Below are 26,985 nucleotides of genomic sequence, written 5' to 3' on the forward strand. Positions count from 1 at the left end.
CCTCACCACATCTTCAACAAAGCAGACTCCGTCATAGCTCCGCACCTCCAAGACGTCATCAACTGCTCCTTCAACTCCGCTACCTTTCCAGAAGACTGGAAACACGCTGAACTCACCGCCCTTCTGAAAAAACCAACAGCAGACCCCACCGAACTCAAAAACTACCGCCCCATCTCGCTTCTTCCATTCCCGGCCAAAGTCATCGAGAAAGCTGTCAACAACCAGCTCGCCGCCTTCCTCGAAGCCAACAAATCACTCGACCCCTCACAATCTGGCTTCCGAGCCAAACACAGCACTGAGACCGCCCTCATCGCAGCAACAGACGACATTCGAACTCTACTGGACAATGGAGACATAGTCGCCCTCATCCTCCTCGACCTCTCTGCAGCATTCGACACAGTCTGCCACAGCACCCTTTTACAACGCCTCAATAACATCGGAATCCAAGGAAAAGCACTTGAATGGATCACCTCGTTCCTCACCGGAAGAACCCAGAGAGTCCGCCTCCCACCATTCAAGTCCGAGGCCACTGAAGTCATCTGTGGCGTACCACAAGGTTCCTCACTCAGCCCCACCCTCTTCAACGTATACATGAGCCCCCTCGCGGCCATCGCCCGCCAACACAACCTCAACATCATCTCTTACGCGGATGACACTCAACTGATCCTTTCTCTCACCAAGGACCCCAGCACCGCCAAAACTAACCTACACGAAGGAATGAAAGAAGTCGCCGAATGGATGAAACAAAGCCGTCTGAAACTGAACTCAGACAAAACAGAAGTCCTCATCTTAGGTAAATCCCCCTCTGCATGGGACGACTCCTGGTGGCCGGAAGCCCTCGGAAAAGCACCCATCCCGACAGACCACGCACGGAACCTTGGCGTCATCCTGGATTCTTCACTCTCAATGAACAGACAAGTCAGCGCCGTATCCTCTTCCTGCTTTAACATTCTTCGCATGCTCAGAAAAACATTTCGCTGGATCCCCTCCGAAACCAGAAAAACAGTCACCCACGCTCTGGTCACGAGCCGACTGGACTACGGAAACACCCTCTACGCAGGTACCACCGCTAAACTCCAGAAGAAACTACAACGAATCCAAAACGGCTCAGCCAGGCTCATATTAGACATCCCACGCAACGAACACATCTCTGGTCACCTTAAAGACCTCCACTGGCTACCCGTCAATAAGAGGATCACTTTCCGACTGCTTACCCACGCACACAAATCACTCTACGACATCGGACCAGATTGCCTCAACTCTCGACTGTCCTTCTACACCCCCTCCCGCCAACTTCGCTCTTCCAGCCAAGCCTTCGCCACTGTACCTCGCATCAACAAGACCACCATGGGAGGCAGATCCTTTTCATACCTGGCTGCCAAAACATGGAACTCACTCCCCGCTTACCTTCGCCTCACCCAGAATCACCTAGCGTTCAGAAAGCAGCTTAAAACGTGGATATTTGACAAATAATCCTCCTCCCCTTCCTAAGCGCCTTGAAACCCTCTGGGTATGTAGTGCGCTATACAAATTCTATGACTTGACTTGACTTGACAGATCGTGCAGGAGATGAATGGTGCGGGACACTTGGTCGGCGCACTGTTGTTCTGTTTTTGCTTGAATGAGCCAGTCGTCCAGGTAAGGGTAGACGTGGACGTTCTGGCGTCGCAAATGCGCCACCACAGTCGCCAGGCACTTCGTAAAGACCCTTGGCGCTGTGGTGACCCCGAACGGCAGAACCCTGAACTGGTAGTGCTGGTCTTGGATCGTGAATCTGAGATACTTCCTGTGGGAAGGATGCAGGGGGATATGAAAGTATGCATCTTTTAGATCCAACGTAGCCAGGAAGTCCCCCTGTTGAAGCAGAGGGAGTACCTGCTGCAACGTGAGCATATGGAAATGCTCCGAGAGAATGTACCAGTTGAGGGGCCTGAGGTCCAGGATGGGCCGCAAAGAACCGTCTTTTTTGGGGATTAGAAAGTACAGAGAGTAAACCCCTGTACCTCTTTCCTGCAGTGGGACGAGCTCTGTTGCCCCTTTTTGCAGCATGACCTGAACTTCCTGCTGCAACAAGAGCAAGTGCTCGCCGGACATAGGACGGCTTCTTGGGGGTATGTTCGGTGGAGTTGAGGTAAGTTCTAGACAGTAACCGTACTGGATAAGAGACCTGACCCACCTGTCCGTGGTGATGGCTTTCCACGCTGGCAGGAACTGCTGGAGTCTCCCCCCGACCGGTGTTGTGTGGCCGGGGGGCAGTGACAAGGCATCACTGCTTGTTGGCGGCGGTGGACCTGGAGCTGTTGTTTCCACGTCCCCTGCCTTTGATGTTGTTGCCTCTGTAGCCACCTCTACCCTTGTTGGTGTATGAGGTTTGGGTATTGCCCTTGTAGTACTGGGTGGATTGCGATGCCTGACCCCTTGAGGTGCCTCTGGTATTGGAGCGGCGAAAGGAACCGCCCCGAAACTGCTGAGATTGGAGGGCCCCCATAGACTTAGCAGTGTCTGTATCTTTTTTCATTTTCTCGAGCGTCGCATCCACCTCAGGGCCAAACAAATGGTCAGGATTAACCGTTTGGTTCAGGATGGTTGTTTGTATATCAGGTTTAAACCCTGAAATCCTAAGCCATGCATGTCTTCTGAGCAACACACTAGTGTTGATTGCCCTGGAGGCTGTATCAGCCACATCTAGCGCACATTTGATGGAAGCGTTTGTGATGAGCTTTCCCTCTTGAATTAACATTTCCCCTGCCTCCTTGTATTGGTCAGGCAAGTGCTGCAGCAGTGCCTCTAGGGTGTCATAATGAGCCCTATCGTAGCGTGCAAGTAGGGCCTGAGTGTTTGAGATGCGCCAAATGTTAGCTGCCTGTGCAGCAATCCGTTTCCCCGAGGCCTCAAAGATTTTTGACTCTTTGTCTGGGGGAGGAGCGTCACCAGTCGTCTGCGAGTTCGTCCTCTTGCGAGCGTTGGACACAACCAAAGAGTCCAGTGGCAAGTGTCCCTTGATATATGTTGGATCCGAGGGCGCTGCCTTATATTTTGTATCAATGCGTGGATTGATGACACGTGCCCGAGTGGGCTCCTTGAAGACCTCCTGCGCGTGCTTGAGCACTCCCTTGAGCATTGGCAAAGTTTTGATTGACTTTTCGGCCACAGAGAAAGTGTCAAATAAAAAGTCCACATCCACAGGATCGGAGTGCAGCTCGACATCGTGGTTAGCCGCAGCTCTCTCGATCAACGCGTTGAAGGCAGCAGAGTCCTCCGTTGGCGAAGTCTTCGCCGCAAAGAGTTGCGGTTCCTGACCCGACTGCGGGTCCTCAGGGTCGCCTCCGGCAGACCAAGGTTCATGTTCCTCCTCCGGATCCGAGTACGCCGAGTAGTTGTACTCGATCTCCTCCTCGTCGCCATCCCCCGCGTTGGAGTGAGTCGGGGAACGCGGCAGGTCACTCGGAGACGCCGGCGCCAAAGGCGCCAAAGTACTCGCAGAGTCCTTCTTATTCTTGAGAGGAATGCGAAAGTGTTCCAACACCGGCTCCGTGGTGATTTTCCTTTTGAGGAGGGACAGTTTCCCGGTATTGGCGTCGATGATGACTTCACGACGTTCTTCCTCCGCGAGTGGCTGGAGCCGAGGCTTAGCCACCACCGGAGACGCTTTGGGCGTCGACACCTCCTTCGAGGGCACCCCAGCTACCTGCTTCGAAGCGAAGGCCTTCGGCGTCGACTTCGCTTCACCCTGCCGCCGGATAGGTGCTTGTGCCTTCGACGGCTTCTGCGCGGGCTTCGACACCCCAGCTTCAGGGTCGGGAAGCTCCGCGACCTTCCGAATCCGCTGCAGGGACTCTTCGACTTTCTTCGAAAGGGCTGGAGAGGGTGTGACCGCCTCTCGTGACTTCCCTGGCTTGGGAGTGGTGTCGGCGAGAGGCACCGTCTTCGGAGTCGATGCGTTACCGTCCTTGGCTCCGACGGCCGGAGCCGGGGAAGCCAGAGCTATGGGATCGCCTTGACGCTTCTTCGAAGCCTTCTTCGGGTCATCGACCGCGACTTTCTTCGGCGCCGACGCAGCCGCGTCGGACGACTTCGTCTTCGGCACCGACCCTGAGGCCTTTGGGTCGGCCATCTTGGCGGGACTGTCCATGTCGGCCATTTTGAACTTCTTTGATTTTGACGCCTCTAGAGCCTTCAGCACTGCTTTCACTTTCGGTTTCGAAACCGAAGATGTTGAACCCGAAGGCTTCACTTTCGTTTTTGGAAATGTGAGTGGCACCTCCAAAATGTCCGTGGCCGGGCCCGTAGGCGGGGCTGCTGGACTAATAACATGGTCTTGGGTAAGGCCCGAAGGCGATCCCTCGACCTGGGCCGCAGGAAGGGGGTCGACCCCCGAGTCAGTCCGGGGATGCTCTTCCTCCGAGCTATCCCCCACGGTGGCAATGGCCGTATCGTCGTCCCCTACCTCGTCGCCGGCTTCGTCAAACTCCTCGTCTCCTGCGTCGTAGGCCTCCCCCTCGGACGCAGGGCTAGAGTCCGAAACCTGTTGGACATTGTCGCTTCCGACGTCTTCTTCGAAGATGTCGTCTGGCGGGGGCGCAGACAGTTTGGCCTGGAGTCTCGCAGCCCGACGAATCTTGAGGGTCTTCTTGCACCGGAACTTCGAGCAGGCCATACACCTGGCCTCGTCGTGGTCCGGCGACAGACAAGTGTTGCACACAGGGTGCACGTCGAGGTGAGAGTATTTCGCGTTGCACACCGGGCACCGTTTAAACGGAGTCCGTTCCATGTCTGGAGCGTCGTGTAGGCCCGTCCGCGCCGACAGCACGCGGAAGAGCAGCGAGAGTTCGGAGCTGAAGAAACAGTAAACCCGAACGAAAACGATACCGGCGCCAAGCCTAAAGACCTTTTGGTCTCGAGTTAAGAGAGTTAACAACTATCGGTTCCGACAGAGGGAACCGACACACATCCGAGCCCAATGGCGGAAAAAAACAATCTGGGGATGGAGGCGATGCCCATGCGCACTGTAGTCCAGGGGAGGAGCCACCTATCTCGTGATACTTCGAAGACTCTTCCAGGACAACAATGTGCAATCATCCGGACCCAACACTAGGCGGCGATCTATGCACAGATATGAATTCAGCAGCCCACATGCCTCGAACTCAGGATCTCAGTTTGCATACTTTATTTTTGAATTCTTCGACCACTGAGTGGGAATGTATGACGTTACAACGCATACATTCACAACGCATACCATCACAACGCAACTTTTACAACACAATATCCATTACAACGCATGCTTTTACAACGCATGCCATTACATCCCAGATGCTATTACAATGCATACCATTACAACGTAAGTATAGGTAAGTATTTAATTTTATTAATATTAATTTAATTTTAATATAATTTTTTTACATTAATTATAAATTGTATTTAATATAATTTTATTTTCTATTCTAACTTCTGGGGGGGTGTAATATTAGGGTAAGTGTTGGATAGTGTAGGGGTTTAAATTACTATTCTAACTCCAGGGGGGTGTAATAGTAGGGTAAGTGTTGGATAGTGTAGGGGTCAAAATTACTATTCTAACTCCAGGGGGGTGTAATAGTAGGGTAAGTGTTGGATAGTGTAGGGGTCAAAATTACTATTCTAACTCCAGGGGGGTGTAATAGTAGGGTAAGTGTTGGATAGTGTAGGGGTTAAAATTACTAAATTACATTATTATATATAAAAACATTTTTTTTAAAATGATAAATAATTAAAATAATGAATATAATTAATTAAAATTAAATTAATAATAATTAATTAAAATACTTACCCATACTTATGTTGTAATCGCATGCGTTGTAATAGCATCTGGGATTTAATGGCATGCGTTGTAATGTGATAAAGCATGCGTTGTAATGGAAGTTGTGTTGTAAAAGTTTAGTTGTAATGGTAGTGCGTTGTTAAAGTTGCGTTGTGATGGCTGTTTCCCATGTTTCATTATCTTTTCTTACCATGCGCAGATCTGCGGCGGTCTAGGATGTTGAAATGGTCTCTCTTGTAGGAGCAGTGTTACTGACCTTTACACATGCACAGGGGTGGATAGCGAGGAGCCTTGGAAACGTTTAGTAGCGCACAATCGGGTGCAGGCTATACTGGTTTCAGGTTGAAAGGTGCTCACAAGGGAGCTGGTTAATTCATGTAAAAGGTACCGCGGCAGGGCCTGCCAGCTCTGCCTGCTCCTGGGAGGGGTGGATTGGGGAGAAACATGGCCTGGCCTGACCCGCACAGCCCCGCCCCCTGGCTAGCGCCAAGGCCAGCTAGCTGACCGTGGCTGCGGGGCTGGGCAGGGTACCAGTGGAGGAGGCCTTCCTCCTCTAGGGACTCAGGTTTGTCCCGTATCCAGTGCATAATTTATGCAGGTGGTTGGTAGTGGAGGGAATTCATTTTTGGGGTCCGGGAGAGTTATTTTATTTCCACCCCATTTTGGTTCAGAGCTAGAGAGAATTACATAAAGGGACAGTGACAATTGGAGATAGCGGGAATGAAAAATAACCTACAAGAGTGAGATAAGGAGACAGGAAGTGTAGGTTGATTTAAGAAAGAAGCATGATGTGGAATTAAAATTCATAAGACGTGGTATTCATGAACCCCTACATTCAGCAGAATGAGTGGCGGGCTCATAAGAAAAAGTTTGAGCTCCATGCTTATGTTTATAAATTAAGCATGGCATATGTAAACAATACCAATTGGCTTGATCTGAATGCCACCAAGGCAAGCTTAATGCCACACCGAAATATTACACATGTATCAAACAGGGTAATGTTAAGACTAGCATTTGAACAGAGCTCAGCAAACCTAAATTCCATGTCAAGCTGGTTTCAGGACCCACCATTCTACCGAATCTGCACTCTTATCATCCTCTGAAACCATACGTGCTGCATTGGATCAGGGCAAACTGGCTGTCCTGATCCTATTAGACCTCTCTGCAGCATTCGACACGGTGTTCCATGCTATCCTTCTACACCGCCTGACCAATGCAGGCATAGCAGGAACCGTGTTCGAATGGTTCAAAAACTATCTAGCACACAGGAGTCAGATTGTCAGGTTGGGTGATTTCTCCTCAGAAGAAAAAACTATCAAAACAGGAGTCCCGCAGGGCTCCAGTCTAAGCCCTACCCTATTCAATCTTTACATGGTCCCCTTACTAAAATGAATCTCATCCTTCAACATAAGTACTGTCGCCTACGCTGACGACACTCAGCTTGTTCTGACCCTTGATATAAATCATTCCAACGCAGAGCAAGTACTGAAAGACTGTCTGTCAGCAACCTTCAATTGGATGTCCCTCAACCATCTAAAATGTAACTCATCAAAGACTGAGATTATTCCATTTGGTCATAACAACTCCTTCTCTCCTCAAGATTGGTGGCCTGATAAAGCTGAACCCCCCGCAGACTATTAATGCCGCCCGAAACCTTGGCATAAAATTTAACAATACCCTGACATTCAACCAGCAGGCCAAAGAAGTAGCAGGAGCATGCTTCGGCATCATTAGAAGCCTTAGAAAATTCTTTGACTTCCTTCCTCTGAGTGCCAGACGTACGGTAGCAGTAGCCCTTATAACATCAAGGTTGGACTATTGCAATAGCCTCTATGCAGGACTAAACAAATCTGCCCTACATAAGCTACAAATGGTCCAACACGCAGCTGCCAGACTGGTCCTCAGACTGCCTAGGAAATCCTCAGCCTCCACAGCTCTGAATACACTGCATTGGCTTCCAATAAATAAGCGCATCCTGTTTAAGATCCTTACCATCATCTACAGAGCCTTTTACCATCATGGTCCACTCTACTTGCGCAAATACTTCAGACAATACCAACCTTCACGATCTCTTAGGTCCTCCACTGCCAACCTGCTGCATGTCCCCAGGTTTAAGATGACAACTCGAGGAGGTAAATCCATTGCAGTCATTGGAGCGAAAGCATGGAACAAGCTACCTCCATGTCTGCGTCAATCCACCACTGAACTAAAATTTAGAAAGCTTTTAAAAACATTGATCTACTCCCTGCCCAACTCTGAATGCATGAGGCTCCTAGGATATGCTGCGTAGACTGGTAGACTTTTACCATTCTTTTCTGCCTTTATGGAATCCAAGCGCCAAGATACTCCTTGGAGTGGTAGTGCGCTATACAAGTGCGTCTCACATCACATCACATCACATCACAAATAGTGTAGGATACTCGAAAAACGCAGAACTCGATCTGAGATGCTCAAATGGGTGTAATGTATCATATTTATATGTTTCTCTAGTCTGGAGTTGGAGGGTGGAGTTGGAGGGTGGAAGCGCACCGACGCCGAGTGCCAAGAGGGCAGAGCACGCTTCCTTGCTCAGGTGCCCACGGCAGCCATCTTGCCAGTCTGTGTCGCATTTGTTACTGAGGAACGCACCCGCGGCTGCAGACATTCTTCCTTTCTTTCACATGTCCCGTTGCTCCAATACATTTTCTCTCTGGAGCTAGGAGGGGAGCAGTGAACAGGAAGAGCTTCAAAGCTGCAAAAGCAGCCCATGTTCACGAAGTTGTTCCTTTTGTGGTTCTTCTCTTTTCTTTGAGGAACAGAACAAATGGAAGGCTATTCCAAAGGTTTGGTACAAGCGGCATCTCCAAAAGAAATCGGTGCCAAGTGGGGGCGGGGAACATGGAAGGAGCAATCTATAACCTTTGGCAGCTTTGGCAGCTGTAGACGTTTGAGGCACTGGCCCTACTCCATAGCAATGAACAAACCAGAACTAGTAGGAAACATTTGTCCAGTTCCAAGGAACGTGCGGTTTTATGACCAGGCATTTGACATCTATAGAAGCAGCTCGCATCTTCATGGGACAAGGCCTTTCATGTTTGACCACGTAGACAGCATTTCATTAACAGAGGCTTCGACAGATCTCAAAAGGCATTTTCAAATTTAGTACCATGCTGGACAACCCGGACCTCATTCATACAGGTCTATTTAAAACCACTTTAGCATTAAACCAGTGGGCTGCATGGTCACAGTGCACATATCGTCCCTTAGTCAGAGCATGTCAACATGGGCTGCTGTGTGCACTCACAAAAGAGAAGGCAGGAACTACCCAGCTGAGGACTTGAAATACAGCATCAGTCTTGAGAGGCTCAGGAGCCATAAATATCAGCTGAGGTTCACAGAGAACATGGAGGTAAAAAATGGTTAAACAATTGAATCAACTTTGAGTATAAATACTCTGATTTTATTCTTTTCGTCATAAGAGTCAAAACATTTTTAATCCAGGGATAACTTTAGGAGAATAAACTTCCAATAATTTATAAGGTGCGGCTACCGGTGAGTGGTCCATTATGCCACATTATCCATTACGTTCAGTTCAGGCATCAATTTCAACAGCTACTGATCAGTTTACCTAGTAAATGATTATTGTATTCAAACCCTTCCATTAATTGGAAACACAGGACATATAGCAAAGCTCATGCTACAGATTTGTGGAAATGCATTTCTCAATATAAACTTCCTGATGGGTCATACCAGCAGGACTTAGGAAGCAACCTTACGGAAGCGAAACACTTGTGATTCTTCTCTTTATGAGACGCTGACTTGGGCATCAAATACATAAGAGGAAGTTTCAGTCTTAAAATTATCCTAGGATAAAAAAGGCATTATATGACGAAAAGAATACATTACATTTATTTGTGCTCAAAAATAATTTAATTGTTTAACAAATCTGTTTCTAACCTCAACTTTGCCTGTGACGTTTCCTCTTAAGCAGTTATCAGGAAAGGGACACTGCGGGCAGAGGTAAGTTGTGTGGAAACACCCTTTTTTTCAATATCATTTGAGTGTTCATGCCCGGATGCCTTACAGAAGTGGCGCAAGAAGGGTTCAACACCGAAAGACCTTACAAAGAGGAAGGAAGAAAAAAGCACAGAGGAAGAGCGGAGATTACACAGCAAAATACCACAGATGAGAACAGAAGCAGGATACCGGGACATGCACTGCCTGTGGGTGAGGCACAGATGGCACGTGGCATGGGGTACAGGAGCATAAACTCATCATTGAATGCCAGTAACATTTGATAGTCGGACCCAGAGCTATGTTCAAGATCCCGCATGGCATAGAAACAATGTTAGAGTTTGGGCTCCCAGTAACGGATTATCAAAGAAATGAACAACGAGGGTTGCATTCCTGAGCACTAAACTGTTTTATAACTAACTCAAGATGGTCTGGAGCCAAAACGTACAGATCACAGTGCTTCTTCGAGTGTCTATAAGATTCAAGCAGCACTATATCACTTCCTGCACTCCAGCGGCAATGCTATGCCCCATGTATACTGCTGAAAACCTCTCACCATCACCCATCACCCCAGCTCAGTTGCACTTTCGAGAAGTCAGGTTTCCCTCACTCAACCGAGGAGGGCCTCTTGCCTCTGCGGACCCTGTAAAAGTCTCCTCTTCTCTTCTCATTAGAGCACCTTCTCACTCCTTCAAATTCTTAAAATGCTTCTAAGTTTGTCTCATTAGGACTCGGTACTCATTCTAATCATGAAGCGACTTCGTTGCCATATTCAAGAAGTGCCATTCCACAATTAAATCATTAAGTGCCTTCCTTAGCCGAACCACAAAGAGCAGTTTCTATCCAAATTGTTGAGAAGATCCTCTATCCACTTCACCAAGAGATTTACAATCAACCCCACCATGTAGAAACCACCAGTTCATGAGATCTCTTCTATAGCCACACAATTAATGACATGCCCCGCTCCCCAGAGATATCACGAGGTGACTTGACCACCAATCAAATGATTTACGTCCCAGCCCTGCTCACCTCATGATGAAGTCATGTCGGTTGATGTCCTTCCCATAGCCAGAGCCTTTCAGGTTGCCAGAGTTGCCCACGACAGCACAGCGGCGACATACGGTAGGGTCCCGGTACTCATAGGGACTGTGGCCAGGCACTATCTGGAAGAGCTTCTCCAGCACCTCGTTGGTGTTGTGAGACTTGAACTGTGGCTGCAGCATCTGTGGAGGCAAGAGATCTAAGATGAGAGGTGCTCCCCGCTCCTTGGACACAGAGTACAGGAGGCACAGTAACTGTGTGGCACACTCTTTGAAAGCACAGCCTCTGACATCACTAGCAATCCTGCAAAATTGCTGCTTACCAGCCACTTATTTAATGTTTTTGAATCTCAGTTGAATGAAGAGGATGGTGCAGGTACTAGTCTACTGTACAACAGGGCATCTTTAACGTACATTTTCATTAATAGTTCGACACGTGACTGCATCATTACGGACTGAGGAGGCAAAATGAAGAATGGCTACAACTCAAGATGGCGGTGCACAACTTCTACAAACGCCCTTGAAGTATAGAGAGAACACCTGCAACATCAGCACCTACAATGCCCCGGTATACAATATACACATTGCCATGCCAGTTTACACACTGTCACCCATATGCAGAGCACCGCTGCCATCCCAGCGCTCACTTGCCTCCAGGAAGCAGCGAGATTCCTTCCATGGTGAGGTATGCAGGTCAGTGTTAGGCCACACATGCACTGGGTGGGCTTCAGTGGCTGGGACGGATACGGCTAAGCGCGGAAGCTGCAGGGCCAGAAGCGCAGGGATGGCGGAGCCGTGGGCTCCTGTGGTGTTGCTGCATTCCACATTTAGAATGCATCCTGCATCTTTATGAGGTAATGTTGGAATTCAGGGTTGTGGGTGTTCTGGGGAATGACAGTTGGATGTGAGCTTTGCTGTGTTAAGTTGTACTTGCTGTTATGTACTGGCAGAGTTGCCAATAAAGCTTATTTATATGAACAGTGGAGTCCTACTTTACAAGTTTGTAATAGACAGGAAGGCAGTGAACTTCATATAATAAAAGTAGAAGTTTATTTCCAAGTTATTCACCCACAATACAACTGCTTCCTGGCTCTCGGAGTTCCCTTAAGCAACTGAGTGTCAGACTGAGAACCACGAGCCAGGAACTCTAGAACTATTCAAAAGTATACAGACATAGGGAAAGGCAGCAAGTCATCACAAACATTCTATATATATATATATATATATATATATATATATATATATATATATATATATATATATATATATATATATATATATATATATATATATATATATATATATATATATATATATATATATATATATACACACACACTATCACATCACCTTCCCCCTTATCAAAATGAACTAAAAAAAACTAAAATACAAAAAAATAAATCAAACTCCTAATATTTAATAAAATCATTAAATCTAGACGGAGTCTTATGAAGAAGAGGAAGAGGAAGAGGAAGTGGAAGAGGAAGAGGAAGAAGAAGACAGATCCGAAGATGAAGTATTGAAATTCAATGAACTGGTGCGTAGATTAGAAACAGATGTATTAGGAACAGAAGTGTCAGGTGAAATCCAATGAGCCCACCCACAATGATCCGTAGACCCTCTACTTTTGGCTCTATTAACCACCAGAGCTTGATCCTTAGACATCTTAACCAATTGCCTCATGTTCCACCAACCCTTATCTCCAAGGAAAGCATCTCCCTTACTAACTTTAATCACTTTTACAGGATTAGAAAAAACCGAACTCCCCTTTAACACCCTGAAAGGTTTCCTAATCATCACCCAATCTCCTACCTCCAAACCTTGGGAATCTGAAGATTTCTTTCCATCAAAATTTTTCTTTATAGAAACCTGTTTACTCTTGACCACCTCAGCTAAATTACCATTTCTATTTACCACAGTAGAATCCGGACACTTTTTTTCTAACCAAGCCGGGAACAAAGCAGAGTGTACCTTTCTTCCCCTTAATAATTCAAATGGCGTGACTTCCGTAGTACAATGAGAAGTATTGTAACTCCAAACCTTTTCCTCAATAAAAGAACCAACATCCAATCCAGAAGCTATGGCAGTTTGAATGCCCTCCTTCACAACTTTGTTGCCACGTTCCACCAAACCATTGGAGGCTGGCGAATAGAGCGCCACTCTTAGATGTTTCACATCCTGCACACTTAAGAACTTACAAATTTTCTCTGGGACAAAGTGTGTTCCATTACCTTTTACCACAAATTTGGGTGCCCCCTCCAACATAAAAAGTTTTTCCAAAAACTTTACTGTATTGTCCAAATTAGGAGCATCCACAAACTTATAATATAACCACTTTGAAAAGTAATCCACAGCCAAAATTAAAAATCTCATCCCTTCCAGTAAAATATTATAAGGACCCGAGAAATCTAAACCTACTTTCTCCCATGCTGAATCTGGAAAAACCGTAGGATGCAAAGGTACAGAAGGCAACTTCCAGTGTTTATCAGAGAGTAAACACTCTTCACAATCATTTACTAGAGACCTCACCTGTGTATCCAACCCGGGCCACCAATAATACGCTCTTATTCTCATGCAAGTCTTAGACACACCTAAATGCCCCATATGAGCCAACCTCACAATTTCTTTCCTTAAATCTGCAGGTGGAACCCCTTTACCACCTCTCAATAAAACATTGCCCTTAACGGATAACTCATCAGCTACCTGCGCCATGACTCTTAGATCACCAGATAAATTCCTTACATCTGGCCCTTTCCCAGACGCAAACTCCATGGCCTTGGACAGAACCAAATCTTTCTCCTTAGCTCTCATCCAATCCTTTTCAGCAACAGGAAGATTGAACTCTTCTACGGCATCTACCTAAGTTACACACTCCACGTCATCATCCACTAAATCCTCCTCCTTTTCCTTGTCAAGTGACATTCTAGACAAACAATCAGCCCGAAAGTTTCGACCTCCCGGAATATGCTTCAACTCAAAATTGTACTCCTAAAGCTTTGAAACTAGTCTTGTCAAACTGGGAGATAAATTATTAGTCTCCGAAATCCTACTAAAAAATGAAAGAAAAGGGCTTGTGATCAGATAACATTAAGAATCTTCTTCCCCAGATATACATCTTAAATTTCTGAGCAGCCCATACACAGGCCAAAGCCTCACGCTCGATGGTGCTATACCGCTTCTCATACTCCATTAAAGATCTAGAAGCAAAAGCTATAACTCTTTCCACACCGTCCACCTCCTGACTTAAAACTGCCCCCAAACCACTCATACTTGCATCCACAGCAATAGTAGAAATACAATCATCACGAAACGCATGAAGGGGGTGAGCAGCTACAATCAACTCTTTCACCTTATCAAAAACCATTTCTAAATCTTTAGACCCTAAAAACTTCTGTCCTTTTTTAAGCAATGTTCTAAGAGGTTCCACCACTTGAGCATAATTACTCACAAATCTGGCATAATACTCTGCCAATCCCAGGAATGAGCGCAGAGCATCCTTGTCTGTGGGGGCCTTTGCCTCTTTTAAAGCATTGATTACTGAAAATTTGGGTTTGATACCAGACGCTGATATAGTATGCCCCAGATATTCCAGCTCCTGAACCCCAAACTTACATTTATCCTCCCGGATGGTCAACCCACGCTCTCCTAATAAAGAGAGAACTTCTCTTAGCAAGATATTGTGCTCATCAAGACTGTTCGCGAAAATAAGAATATCATCCAAATAAGCTTGGACCCCCTTCAAATTCCTAAATAGTGTATCCATCAATCTCTGGAACACGCTGGCCACAGACGCCAGCCCGAAGGGGAGTCTCAAAAACTTGAACGCCCCGAACGGGGGGACGAACGTGGTCAATCCCTGGATAATGGCACCTGATGGTATGCGGATTTCAGGTCAATTAAAGAGAACCATTTAGCCCCCCCCAAATTTGCCAACAACTCCTGAATTTTTGGGCAGGGGGTGACAATCCACCTTGATATTCTTATTCAAACCCTGGAGGTCCGCACACAATCTGATCTCATTTTTTTTTCGTGCAACCACAATGGGGGCGACCCATTGTGACGACTCGGTGGGTTGAATAATTCCTTGTTCACATAAATCGTCCAACATTTTTTAAAGTTCCGCCCTCACACTCAAAGGAACATTGCGAACCTTGTGAGCAACCGGTGAAGCATTTGGAAGGAGTCTGATTTTATGTTCCACACCCTTCACCAGACCCACCTTATCATTAAAAACTCCTTTAAATTCTTTTACTAGGTCACTACGGTTAATCATCATATCCTCAACAGAGCAAATAGGTAGATCCCTTGCCTTAATGGGATGATCATCGCCAGGAACCAAATACAAACCCATACTGGCCAGGTCCTTCCACCCCACAATGTTTTTGCCTTTTATAGCTTCGTAAACTTTAGTACAAATAGCCCTTTCTAAAATTTCAACCTTCCCCATGAAGAACCCCAGCATATCAATATATTTTTCCCCGAAAGCCTTGGGGTTAACATCAGTCTCCATAAGAACAGTCTCTTTACCCCATTTCTCGTAGAATGTGGAGTCTCGTAGAATCGTGATGGGCGATCCAGAATCCGCCATCAGCTGAAGAGGACTTCCATCAACCATAGACGAACACAAAGGACCTTTAATTTCTTCAACATTAGCAGCAAATTGTCCATAGATTCACTACAATCGTTCCAATCCACATTGTTAATTTTAACACTTTTTTTCTGAAACTTACACTTTCTGAAAATGGCCTACCCTTTTACAGACTGCACAACGCTTACCCAAAGCAGGACAGCCCTTAAAGTTTCCTATGTGGAATTTTGAACCACATCTAAAACAAAAATTCTGACCCTTATTCTGAAAAGGTTTTGTTTTGTCCTTATTACCCACAGCATATAAACCATCCTGCTCAACCCCTTCTGAAACCAAATTCATTTTAGGGGAAGAGTCTAATGACATAGCATTGAAAGATCTGTTTTGTCAACTAAAGCTAAGTGCTAAATCAATCACCTCTGACAAGGAAGGGTTCTTACAGCTAAGAATTCTTTCCTTGATTTTGACAGAGACGCAATTAAAGACTAACTGATCCCTAATATAATTGTCCAAAAGAGGGCCAAAATCACAAGAAACCGCTAAAACCTTTAAAGCGGCCACATATTCCTCAATTTTCTCATCCTCTTTTTGTTTTCGTTTATAGAAATTATGCCGTTCCAGAATGATATTAGGGGATTCATCAAACTGTTTCTTCAATCTGGCCAGAGCCTCTAAATAAACATTCCACACCCTGTCCCCAGACTGACCAACTGGAGGAGGAATAGGTGTAAGACTGTTAAAAATACGCTGAGCTGCGAGGCCCAAACTGCCAAATAATAAGGCAAATTTGCGAGGAGGGGAATACTCAAGTGCATCTATAGCCTCCAAGTGATTTTAAAATAGACCCAACCATTCAGGCCACAAAAGAGTAGGTTTACCTGGTTTGCCCAGGAAAGGTGGGGGTTGTGTAATATCTTTGACAGAAGACATATTTACAATTCTCCCCAAAATTGACAGAAATGCAAATAACTCAAACCCCACCCAACCGGAATCTGTAAAAAAAAAATGTTAATCTCTTTTTTTTTTTTAAAAAAGAAAGAAAATTAAATAGTCTCGAAGTCTTCACAAAATATGATGAAAATCTGTAAAAACAGACGCTCACCACGAAAGCAACTGTCCGATCTCCGATTATCTTCTTCCCCCCCAAAAAATTTTTTTTAAATGGAGTCCCGTAGATGACGCGTAGCCGGATGGCTTCCCAGCGCGTAACTGTGTTACAGCTGCTGAAGGTGTTGCGTCACCATCAGCGCGTCGACACACGCTAGGAACGAAGCACGTGAACACCTAACACCAAGGTCACTGAACGCTTTGCGTCATCTTCTGCACGTCGATACACACTAGCATTGAAGTTCCAGAACACCAGCGTCCGTGTTGACCAGAGCGAGGTAAGGTGACAGACTTGAATGATGCAGATTTTATCACCGTTAAACCAGCTACATCGAACAGCACCCTTGACAGACCTTCAGATGCATAACCAACAGATGCATAAAAACAAAAAGAAGTGAGGGGGCCTCCCTGCACCGTACTTAGGGGGGCACCTCCGGGCTCAATCAGGAGCTCTCCAGGCCAGAGTTCCGTGCCGAGGGGGCCCCTTGGAGCTACGGGCCCCACCTCACCGCGGGGGCCTGTGTTACGCCCCTGAGAGTCTTCCCTCTTTCACATCTTCCATTTTCCACCAAATATAAAGTATTTCCGTAAAATTTTTAAGACACGTGGGTCGGTGGGTGAATAAAATTGATCCCAATCGTCGCCAATATGTAATAGACAGGAAGGCAGTGAACTTCATATAATAAAAGTAGAAGTTTATTTCCAAGTTATTCACCCACAATACAACTGCTTCCTGGCTCTCGGAGTTCCCTTCAGAAACTGAGTGTCAGACTGAGAACCACGAACCAGGAACTCTAAAACTATTCAAAGGTGTACAGACATAGAGAAAGGCAGCAAGTCATCACAAACATTCTCTATATATATATATATACATACTATTACAAAGTTGGCGACGAGCGACAACTCTGCAGAAATCTACACGTATACAGACAAACTGAAGAGGAGTAAAGAAAGTTATGAGAAGCATTACTTAAAAATAAAAAAAGAAGAAATACCTGAGGAAGTGAAGGCGAGCTACGAGTGGATGAAATGCGGTGTTTTGCGGATGCGAGTAATTTGATTTTAAAAGCATTGAGGCCCAGCTGTGGATGTTACAACGGAGCATGAGAGGCCAGTGACGTATTAGAGCCAGTGCATAGAGAGGCTGAGGGAGCGAGAGCAATCTCGGGAGGAGAGCGTGACTGACGTCTGGAGGCCATCATTGATTGGGAATTAATAAGCATATTAGAACAGTAGCATGGTGACGTCACGCGTAAGGCGCGGCCATTTTGGATGGAAAAAAGTTCAAAAAATGAGGTGAAATGCACAACGGAGAGTGAACATTGTGTTAAGGCTTGAGGACACGTCGGATATTGCACATTGTTAACGTGCACACAGGATCTTGTGAAAATGTGAAGCGCATATCGGTATTTAAGGAAATAAATAGGTGGAACAAGAAATTTGCAGTGTGTTCATGTGGCATATCTGTATCTCCATGACCACAGGTGAGTTTTCTATGTTCTATGATGCATCACCTGGTTTCTTATGTATTCCAGAATAGTGGGTGATATACTCTGCCATAGAAAAAGAAATGTTAGCTACTGTGTGGTCTATGACTAAATTCAGGCAATTTATTTGGGGAAATACATTTCTTCTTCGCACTGATCACAAGCCCTTATTAAAAGTGTTAACATCTGATGGAATAATTAAGGCTACGTCACGCATAGCAAAAATGAGTTAAAATTATTGGACTTTAATTATGAAGTTGAGTATCTCCCTGGGAAGAGCAATCAGGTGGCAGATTATTTAAGTAGGTCACCAATTCAACAAGATTTTAAGGAAGTGAGGAAGAGGAGAATTTCAGTGTAGCTGTGATTTTTGATGATACAGAAGCCATATCCAAACAGGATTGGGAAAATGGTTGATTACAGGATGATGAATTAATTAAAGCTAAAGGGTTTATTTCTAATGGTTGGCCCAGCAAAAATGACCTTGGTGGTGATTTAAAAGCTATGTGGGAATTAGAGGATGAGCTATCAATTGATGATAATGGTTATATCTGCAGATGTGAGAGAGTGGTGGTTCCTTCTGCCTTGAGAAGTAAAGTTTTTGAAATCAATCATGAGGGTCATTTAGGTATTTCAAAATTAAAGGCAAGATTAAAATTGCTTTATTGGTGGCCTGGCATAGATAGGGATGCAGAAAATTTTGTTAGAGATTGTTCTATTTATTGTAATTCCGGCAAGTCATTAAGGAATTTGAGACCCTCTCTAGGATTTAAAACTATTCCTGATAATCCGTGGGAACATTTGTGCATTGATTGGCTTGGTCCTATTGAGGATAGAGAAGGGAATAACAAACATATTTTGGTCGTTATAGTTGTTTTTTCCAAATGGCCTGAAGTGGACATCACAGAGAGTTTTGATTCTCAGCACGTTGTCAATTTTTTTACAAAGTTTGTTTATTAGAGAAGGGATACCAAAAGAGATTTTGAGGGATAATGGGCCTCAATTTTCCTCGGTTAAGTATGGAAATTTTCTTGAAAGGAATGGTATTTGCAAAAAATGCACTCCTATATATAATCCAGCTGGTAACGGATGTGTTGAGAGATTCAACAGAGTTATCATGGGTAGTGTACAAGATGCAATAAATGTTGGTAAGGATTGGGAAAAGGAATTCTTAGCCACGTTATTGGGCTTACAGGATTACACCTACTGGTACTGGGTATAGCCCCTTTAGAATTTTAAGGATTTTAAGGGGTAGAGAACCTTTTTGCAAAGATAATGTAGCTTGGAGTGTTAGGAAAATACATAGCTAATGGTCTCCAGCCTTGGTAAGATCTAATGTGAGGAAAATGCATGATGCTGGAAAAACTCATTATGACAAAATGCATAATAGTAATGATCTTACCATTAAAGAGGGTGATTTGTATCACCATACTCTAGATCTGCCAAACTTAGCGATGGGAATGTTTGGCATTACAATCGGATGAGTTTGTACAAGAATTCAAAAAATACAATGGATGTATGTCTTCATCTTCATTCTCGTGGATGTGGGATAATGTAATGGACTCTGCTTCAAATAGTAATGATATTGTAAGTGTTTCGTCGGATACATCGTGTGCATCACCTTCTGTTGAAGTTAACTGTTCACAGAGTAATGCACAGGATGTATCCAATACAACCCGCTCTGGCAGAGTAACTAAAGTGCCTATTAAGTATAGGAGTTATGTAATGTAATGCTTTCCTTATGTTGAGAGGGGAATAGAGTGGTTATTGTCAGAACTTTATTAATTCTAACTTTATCAAGCTTGACCTCATTTGTGTGCTGGTTACCTTACTTAGAATATTGTATTTTAGGTCTTTCATTTTATTAGACTTAATTAGTTTTATGAAGAAGGGAGATGTGGCATATCTGTATCTCCATGACCACAGGTGAGTGTTCTATATTCTATGATGCATCACCTGGTTCCCTATGTATTCCAGAATAGTGGGTGAGAGATGAGTTGTCTGTTGGACCTGTTGGTAGGATTACCTTCTCTGTACCTGCTTGAATAAATATACTATTTAATCTTTTCCATGGAGCAGTCATTATTACAGTTCACTCACGGTGATGCGCACACCTGCAACAGTTATTTTCCTGCTGGTGAGCTATACATATTACATCGATGTGGAAGAGTTTTCAGTGCGTTCACTCAGGGTGATGCGCACACCTGTGACTATTTTATTTAGTTTGTAGGCGTTACAATATTTATTGACTGTGCGTCATTTAGTGAAAGGAATCTGGGAGGTATTGTCGAGGAGCAATTATAAAATGTAGTAAAATTTAATATAAGGTGAAAAATGTGTGCAGCACAGACTTCACATTAACACCTCCAATTCCATTTATACCAAAACCAGGTGAGCCACGCATGAAGTGGCAAATAAGGAAAGACTACTTTATAAATTATATGGTTACAATTAACAATGAAAGTCTTACAACAGAGATTAAGAAAGGTATATTGTTGCATTCTTTGGGTCCAGAGGGTATTAAACAATATAACCAGATGGAAAAGAAAGTATGAGGAGAAGAAGAAACTGATGTCTATGCTAATGCATTAGAAGACTTGGAAAAGTGTTATACACCTACAGTTTGTATTGCTATTGATATATACACATTTTTCAGCAGGAAACAGGAACAAAGTGAGACGATTGACGATTATTTAGCAAATTTAATAAAGATGGCTGTACCCTGTATATTTGGTCCACTGCAAGAAGAATTAATAAGGGATCAGATCATTATGCCTACAAACAATAAAAGGGTGCAGGAAAGGTTATTGAGAGTGGCACAAAGGAGGTTGTGCTTGGCTTTGCATCAAGAAGTCTTACGCCTGCTGAAGAAGTGCATTTGAGGACAAAGACGGAAACTCTTGGGTGCGTATGGGGCATTGTACATTTCAGAGCATTTTTGTGGGGAACTGAGTTTGATGTTAGAACTGATCACAAGCCTTTGATGACTTTGCTTACATGTGGAATGGTGAAAGCTTCAGCAAGAATTGCCAGACTTTCAATGAGATTACAGGATTAAGTATGTATCTGGTGTACAAAACAAGTTGCTGATTGTTTTGAGTTAAATTCCCTTACTGGCTAAGTGCCGGGAAGTATTTGGAATGATTATGAAATTGCATTGGTGGAAGAAGCTATGAATTCTATTGTGAGGAAGGAGTGGATGGTTGAATTTGAGAAAGATGATTTGCTAAAAAAAAAGTTATGGAGTTGATTTTGGAAGGTTGGGGAGAGAAGAAGCCTGACGTAGCTGAAGTGAGAACTTTTTGGGAGGTAAGAAATGAATTGAGTGTGGAGTCTGGATTTGGGAGGAGGGGTGGAAAAATTGTACCATCATTTTGTCTCAGGAATACAATTTTGAATCTGTGTCATGAGGAACATTCTGGAATAGTGAGAACCAAGAAAAGAGTTAAAGTTTCATATTGGTGGCCGGGGATAAATCTTGAAGTGGAGAGAAGAGTATGGGATTGTTGACAGTGTGCTGATTCAGATAAAAGTTTACATACTTTCAGACCACAATTGATGCCTATGGAGTGTCCAGAGATGGTTTGGGATATGTTAGCTGTAGATTTTGTGGGCCAAGTGCAGCGCAAATCTGGTGAGACTAAATTGATCATTGTATTAGCGGACTATTTCAAGTAAGTGGGTGGAGTTGGATATTGTTGAAAAGGTTGATGCGGACACTGGGGTGAAGTTTCTAGGTGAGGTGTTTTTGAAAGAGAGTTTACCTAAGAGGCTTCTTAGTGACAATGGAACACATTCTACGACATCTAAAGTTGAGCAGTTTTTGCAGGGGAATGGTGTACAGCATGTTAGAACTTCGGTGTATCATCCAGCCGGAAATGGTGCTGTTGAGCGTTTTAATCGGGTGATTAACGTACTATACAAATTGCTTGTGGGAATAAGAGGAATTGGGAAGTAGAAGTCAAAAGATGTTGTGGAGTTACCAATTGACGCCATCTCTCACAGGGTTCAGTCCTTTTCTCCTAATGCGTGGAAGGGAGCCTTTTACCAAAGATAACATAGGATGGAGGGACACCTGAAGTTGTCAAGGGCAACATCATCAAAGCTCAGAGAGTATACAAAAGGAACTATGATAAGAGGAATGCAACTAGGGAGGAGACATTAAGAGTAGGAGATTGGGTGAAAACAAAACAAATGGGGTAAAGTGCCTAAAGGGGAGCGTGTATTTTCTGAACCATTAAGAGTAGTGAAATGTTTGAGGAATTCCGAAAGATTGAGTGATAATAGAGTGTGGCACAAGAGTCGTATTGCTAAATGCATAGGTTTTAAAAAAAAATTAATTATAGCTTTTTGACAATATTACAGCATTAAAACATATGCTTATTAACATCACAGTGCAGAATACATAACATCAATTTGGTACAGCGTTATATCCGTGGTTGGCATGGTCTCATCTTTAACAATCTAGTACAGGGCATCACAGAACATACAGGTACATATGAAATCATAACAATAATGTAGGAAATGTCATCAGTCAGGTGAGTTAGCTAAAACATAGGCAGTAAATGGACCTCAAATGTCTCGCAGCCTAGAGGCTCTAGGTAATTCTTCCCAATAGCGGAGAAGTTGGTCACAGCAGTAAGCAATATCTTTCAACCAATGCGGAAATTGTGGTGCTGGTCTACCATCCCAATGTATGGAAACTCTACGTTTGGCCAGTAGTAGTGCCAAAGCAACCAATTTACGATTACACGCTTTAAGATGCAGCACATTGCCTAAGAGGCAAATAGTCATGCTACATAGGACAGGCTCCCCCACCATATCGGTCAACGCTTCAGTGACTTACCCCCTGAATTCAGCTACTTCACCACAAGACCATGCTAAATGTCAAAAATCTGCAGCCTCTGCCCCGCATCGTCTACAGCTACTCGAATCTCTCAATCCATATTTATAAAGTTGCGCTGGCGTATAGTACATCTGATGAATATACTTGTAATGAATCAGGTGCAGATTCCCATTTGCAGTGAGTTGCCCAGTTAGCTTACAACATGTGTCACATTCATCTTCAGTCAGAGCTTGTGGCAATATATTGTTCCACTTATCCGCCGGGCTCACACTCACATCTACTTCATCTGCCTGTGAGGCACTATATAAGCACGTAATCATTTTAGACCTGGATTGCGCAGTGTATACGTGCTGCAGCGCCGCAAAGGCAGGGTGTTCAGCAGGGTAACAGGAGTATAAAGCTTTGATCGCTGCTCGCAGTCTGCTATGTATAAAGGTGGCCATAACAGACCCATCCCCATCTTTGGAGAAGGCCTGCAGTCCAATGAATGCTCCATCTGGGAATACATCCCTCGTAGTGCGTTTACCCGCAGCTTGCAAAATCTTTAGTGCCCCTGTCTCACACGTCACAGATATTTTCCCATGGTGAAGCACCAGCATCGCTGGTGCATATAGTGGCAACCATCGAGCACGCTTCACAAGTTCCCTCCAAGCGTGATTTGTGCATTGCATTGTGTCAATCTCATCTTTCTCAAAGACTGTAGTATCATTTACCACCATTGCATTAAGTGGTATGGGGTGCCCAGGACCCACCTCAACCGCCACGTGTGGCGTGTACGGCGGCCCATTCTGCCAATACGATGTATATTGTGCTTGCGCGCACAGATAGTATAGTTGAATGTCTGGCACTCAGAACCCACCTTTCTCTTATGGGAGCGTCAGCACTTCCCACTTAATGCGTGGCTTTTTCTCTCCCCAGTCCAAAGTAATCAGTATCCACACAATGTATTACAAAAATGTTGTCGCAAAATTATGGGTATGTTGACAAATATAAAAATTTCGAGAGGACTACCATTTTAAGCAGGGCCACTATCTACAAATGTTAACGGGAGCTGTATTCATCTAGCTACTTGGTCTTCTAGTTGAGCAATCGCAGTGCCATAGTTCGTGCGTACAACTGCCTGTGGATCCTTATGAACCCATACTCCCAGGTATTTGACAGGCTTGTCACTCCATGCCACTGGGTGTTCTAATTGCACCTGTTTCATACAATTCGTTAAGGCCATCACAACTGACTTGTCCCAATTTATGTCCAAACCAGAGTGCCATTCAAATCTAATGTATACCCGTATAAGGTTCTCTAAGTGTATCTCAGGTTCGCGTACATATAAGACCATATCATCGGCATAAATAGACACCACCAGCGGTCTCTCTTGAAAACGTAGTGCTGCTTGTGTATGCCGTTGCCGCAATATGCAAGCCAGAGGTTCGAACACTAGTGCAAATATAAGAGGAGACAGAGGGCATCCTTGCCTGGACCCGCGCCCAATCGGGAATGCCATTGATGCGGACACGGGCCACTGGAGCTTTATACAACAGCTTGATCCAATTAGTAAATATGAACAGCACCCCCATTTGATGCAGTACCGCCAGCATATACCGCCAGGAGATAGAGTTAAATGCCTTTGCGGCGTCCAATAAGACTGCCGCTGCTGGCTAAGTGTGCTCCAGAAGGTGCATTACTGAAAAAAGCGTCCTTAAATTGTGTGCTGTGGGACGGGCAGGGACAAATCCCGACTGGTCTGGCAATATCATCACAGGTAGTAACAACTGTGCGCCGCGGCAGGCCGGTGCGCCGTAATGAGGTGCCAGGGGCGCAGCGCGCACGCTGTGAGAAATTGCTACCAACGGTCCTCAGCCGTCCGTCATTTGGCAGGCATGGCTTGGAGACAGTTTAATGCTGTGTAACTTGTGGTTGGAGGCAGAGGCGCAACTAGAGCCAAATTTCGGGGGGGGGGGGGGGGGGGGAGGGGGCTGCTGAATCTTTAAGCAAAATGCAGAGTGGAGCTGCAGGGGCTCTTAGAAGGGGTGAAACAACAGCAAGGCCTCATTAACATGTAAATGGTCTTTTAAAGACCTGTGAAGTGCTCCGGTGCGGCTGTGTGTGTGCCCGGGAAGCGGTCTCATCCCGGGCTGACACACACGACACGGGGAGGGGGGGCCTGAAGCCCTTTCAGACCAATGGGTGTTGCGCGGGCGGAGCATGATTGACTACATGGAGGGAGCGCCTGTTGGAGGTATGGCTGGAAGGCTCAGGTAGGAGGGGTCGGGAGGCAGGAAGGGTCAGCCACTGCTTGGGAGAAACTTCCAAAACTTTACTTTTTCAGATAAAAGTAATGAAAAGTTAAGAGCCAGGAAGGGGCAGAAAGAGGAGGGGGCACAGGAGGGAGAGAGAAGACTAAAATAGAATAGAGGCAGAGAGGAATCCATAACACTTAGAACACTTTGGCAATTGGTGTGATAATAGGAATGCCAACAGAGCGCGCACCAGCCTCAGACTGAATGGAACCCAGTCGAGAAGAGGGAGGGAAGAGAAAAGACAAAAAAAAAAAAAAAGAAGTATGTGGGAGTGAGACACACACAAGGTGAGATTGTGAGAGAGAGAGAGAGCGAATAAGGAAAGAGATAGAAAATAGAAAGAAAAAGGCACCAAGAGATAGGTAAGAGTACAGAGAGAGAGACAACGACACAGAAAAACTGAGAGATCTGGACAAAAACAGGAAGTGGGAGAGAGAAAGTCTTCGAAGAGAATATAGAGCACTAAAGACCAACACGGACACCCAGGCGCTGTAGAGGACATGAGCCTCTTTGTTAGAAGAGCGCCACCCTTAGCTCCCTCCTGAAAGGGGGACGCTGATGGGGGGTGTCGTAAATCTGTAGGAAGGGAGGTCCATCGTGCTGGTGATGTCAGGGGGTGGGGGGATAGGGGTGTTTGGGTGGGGGAGGGGCTGGCACCCCCTGACGTCTTGACTTCTGCTCTGAGGTGGGATCAGACGTCACCTCTCAGGTGACCTCAGCATCCCAGGACATGGTGAACAATGATGCAGTGCTTCAGATAACCTGGGTGGCTGCCCACTGGGGCCCTGTGGGTTAATATAAAACTTTTACATTGGATTTGTGCCGCTGCTGGCAGCCAAGCGTTTCCTCCAGCTCTGGTGTAACAGCCTTTGTGGCACATAGAGGGCGCACTCGCCGCATACGTCTGCATCATCACCCGAAGCGGATTTGTTAGATTTCAAGGTCCTGTAGGCGGGGGCTTCCTTCACCCGAGATCATGGCTCTACCTCAACGAGCTCTGTGATCCTCTGGTAAGCAGAGAGCCCTTCCAGAGAAGCACAGGGTGCAGGCTGGAGGACTGAGCACCCACCGCCCCCTGACCACCCACTGCAAGGTGTGCCACCTGACCACTCACTGCAAGTTGTACCACCTGACCACCCACTGCAAGGTGCACCACCTGCCCACCCACTGCAAGGTGCGCCACCCGACCACCCACTGCTCCAGCTCCTCTCTTGCTAGCGGTGAATGAGTTTTAAAGCCAGGCACATAGCTTTCTCCGCATAGGCCTGTGCGAAGCCTTTACGCAGGTACTGGGACGCATAGTCCTGCACCTGCATGCGTCACTCCGAGTCGGTGAAGCCACTCATAAGGAGCCCTCCTTTTTAGTGTAAAAATAATGCTGGTGATACTGATTACGACAGACAAAACTCAATGTTCCATTTTCTCAGAGCGGGTCTCAGTACCAAAAGCTACTGAAAGCAACAGCTGGCATAAATAGAGGTTTGGGACCAGGCACTCTGTTGGGGGGAAAAAAACGATGGTTTGGGATGCAGCCAAAGTGATTGCCAGGGGATGAGATTAATAATGCAAGCATTTCAACCATCATTGCCAATTACTTTAAGGAAGACATCTGGAAGTACTCCTGAGGTCGGGCTTACATCCCCCCCACCCGCCCACCGGTAAAAAACTGGTGGGGAGCCACGGCCAACTGCCGATTAGGTCAAGGGAACCACAGGACAAAAAAGTTTGGGAACCCCTGGCCTATAAAATTCACACTTATCAGGTTCCTTACCTGGTTTATGTAGGGCTAAAATTAGCATCTCTCGGAGCGTATTAGGCAGCCTCTGTTGTTCA

General features: G+C 45.4%; 1 protein-coding gene across 1 annotated transcript in view; it reads right to left on the reverse strand.

The window, feature by feature from the left end:
- Positions 1 to 26,985, reverse strand: part of ST3GAL2 (ST3 beta-galactoside alpha-2,3-sialyltransferase 2) — a 350,833-nt gene that overhangs the window by 99,865 nt on the left and 223,983 nt on the right. Inside the window, exon 3 of the mRNA XM_086945276.1 lies at positions 10,817 to 11,010. Coding sequence (XP_086801402.1) covers positions 10,817 to 11,010 — 194 coding nt within the window. The remainder of the gene's footprint in view (positions 1 to 10,816; positions 11,011 to 26,985) is intronic.

The sequence above is a fragment of the Lissotriton vulgaris genome, chromosome 12, assembly GCF_964263255.1.
Source record: "Lissotriton vulgaris chromosome 12, aLisVul1.2, whole genome shotgun sequence".
In the NCBI taxonomy this organism is placed as follows: domain Eukaryota; kingdom Metazoa; phylum Chordata; class Amphibia; order Caudata; family Salamandridae; genus Lissotriton; species Lissotriton vulgaris.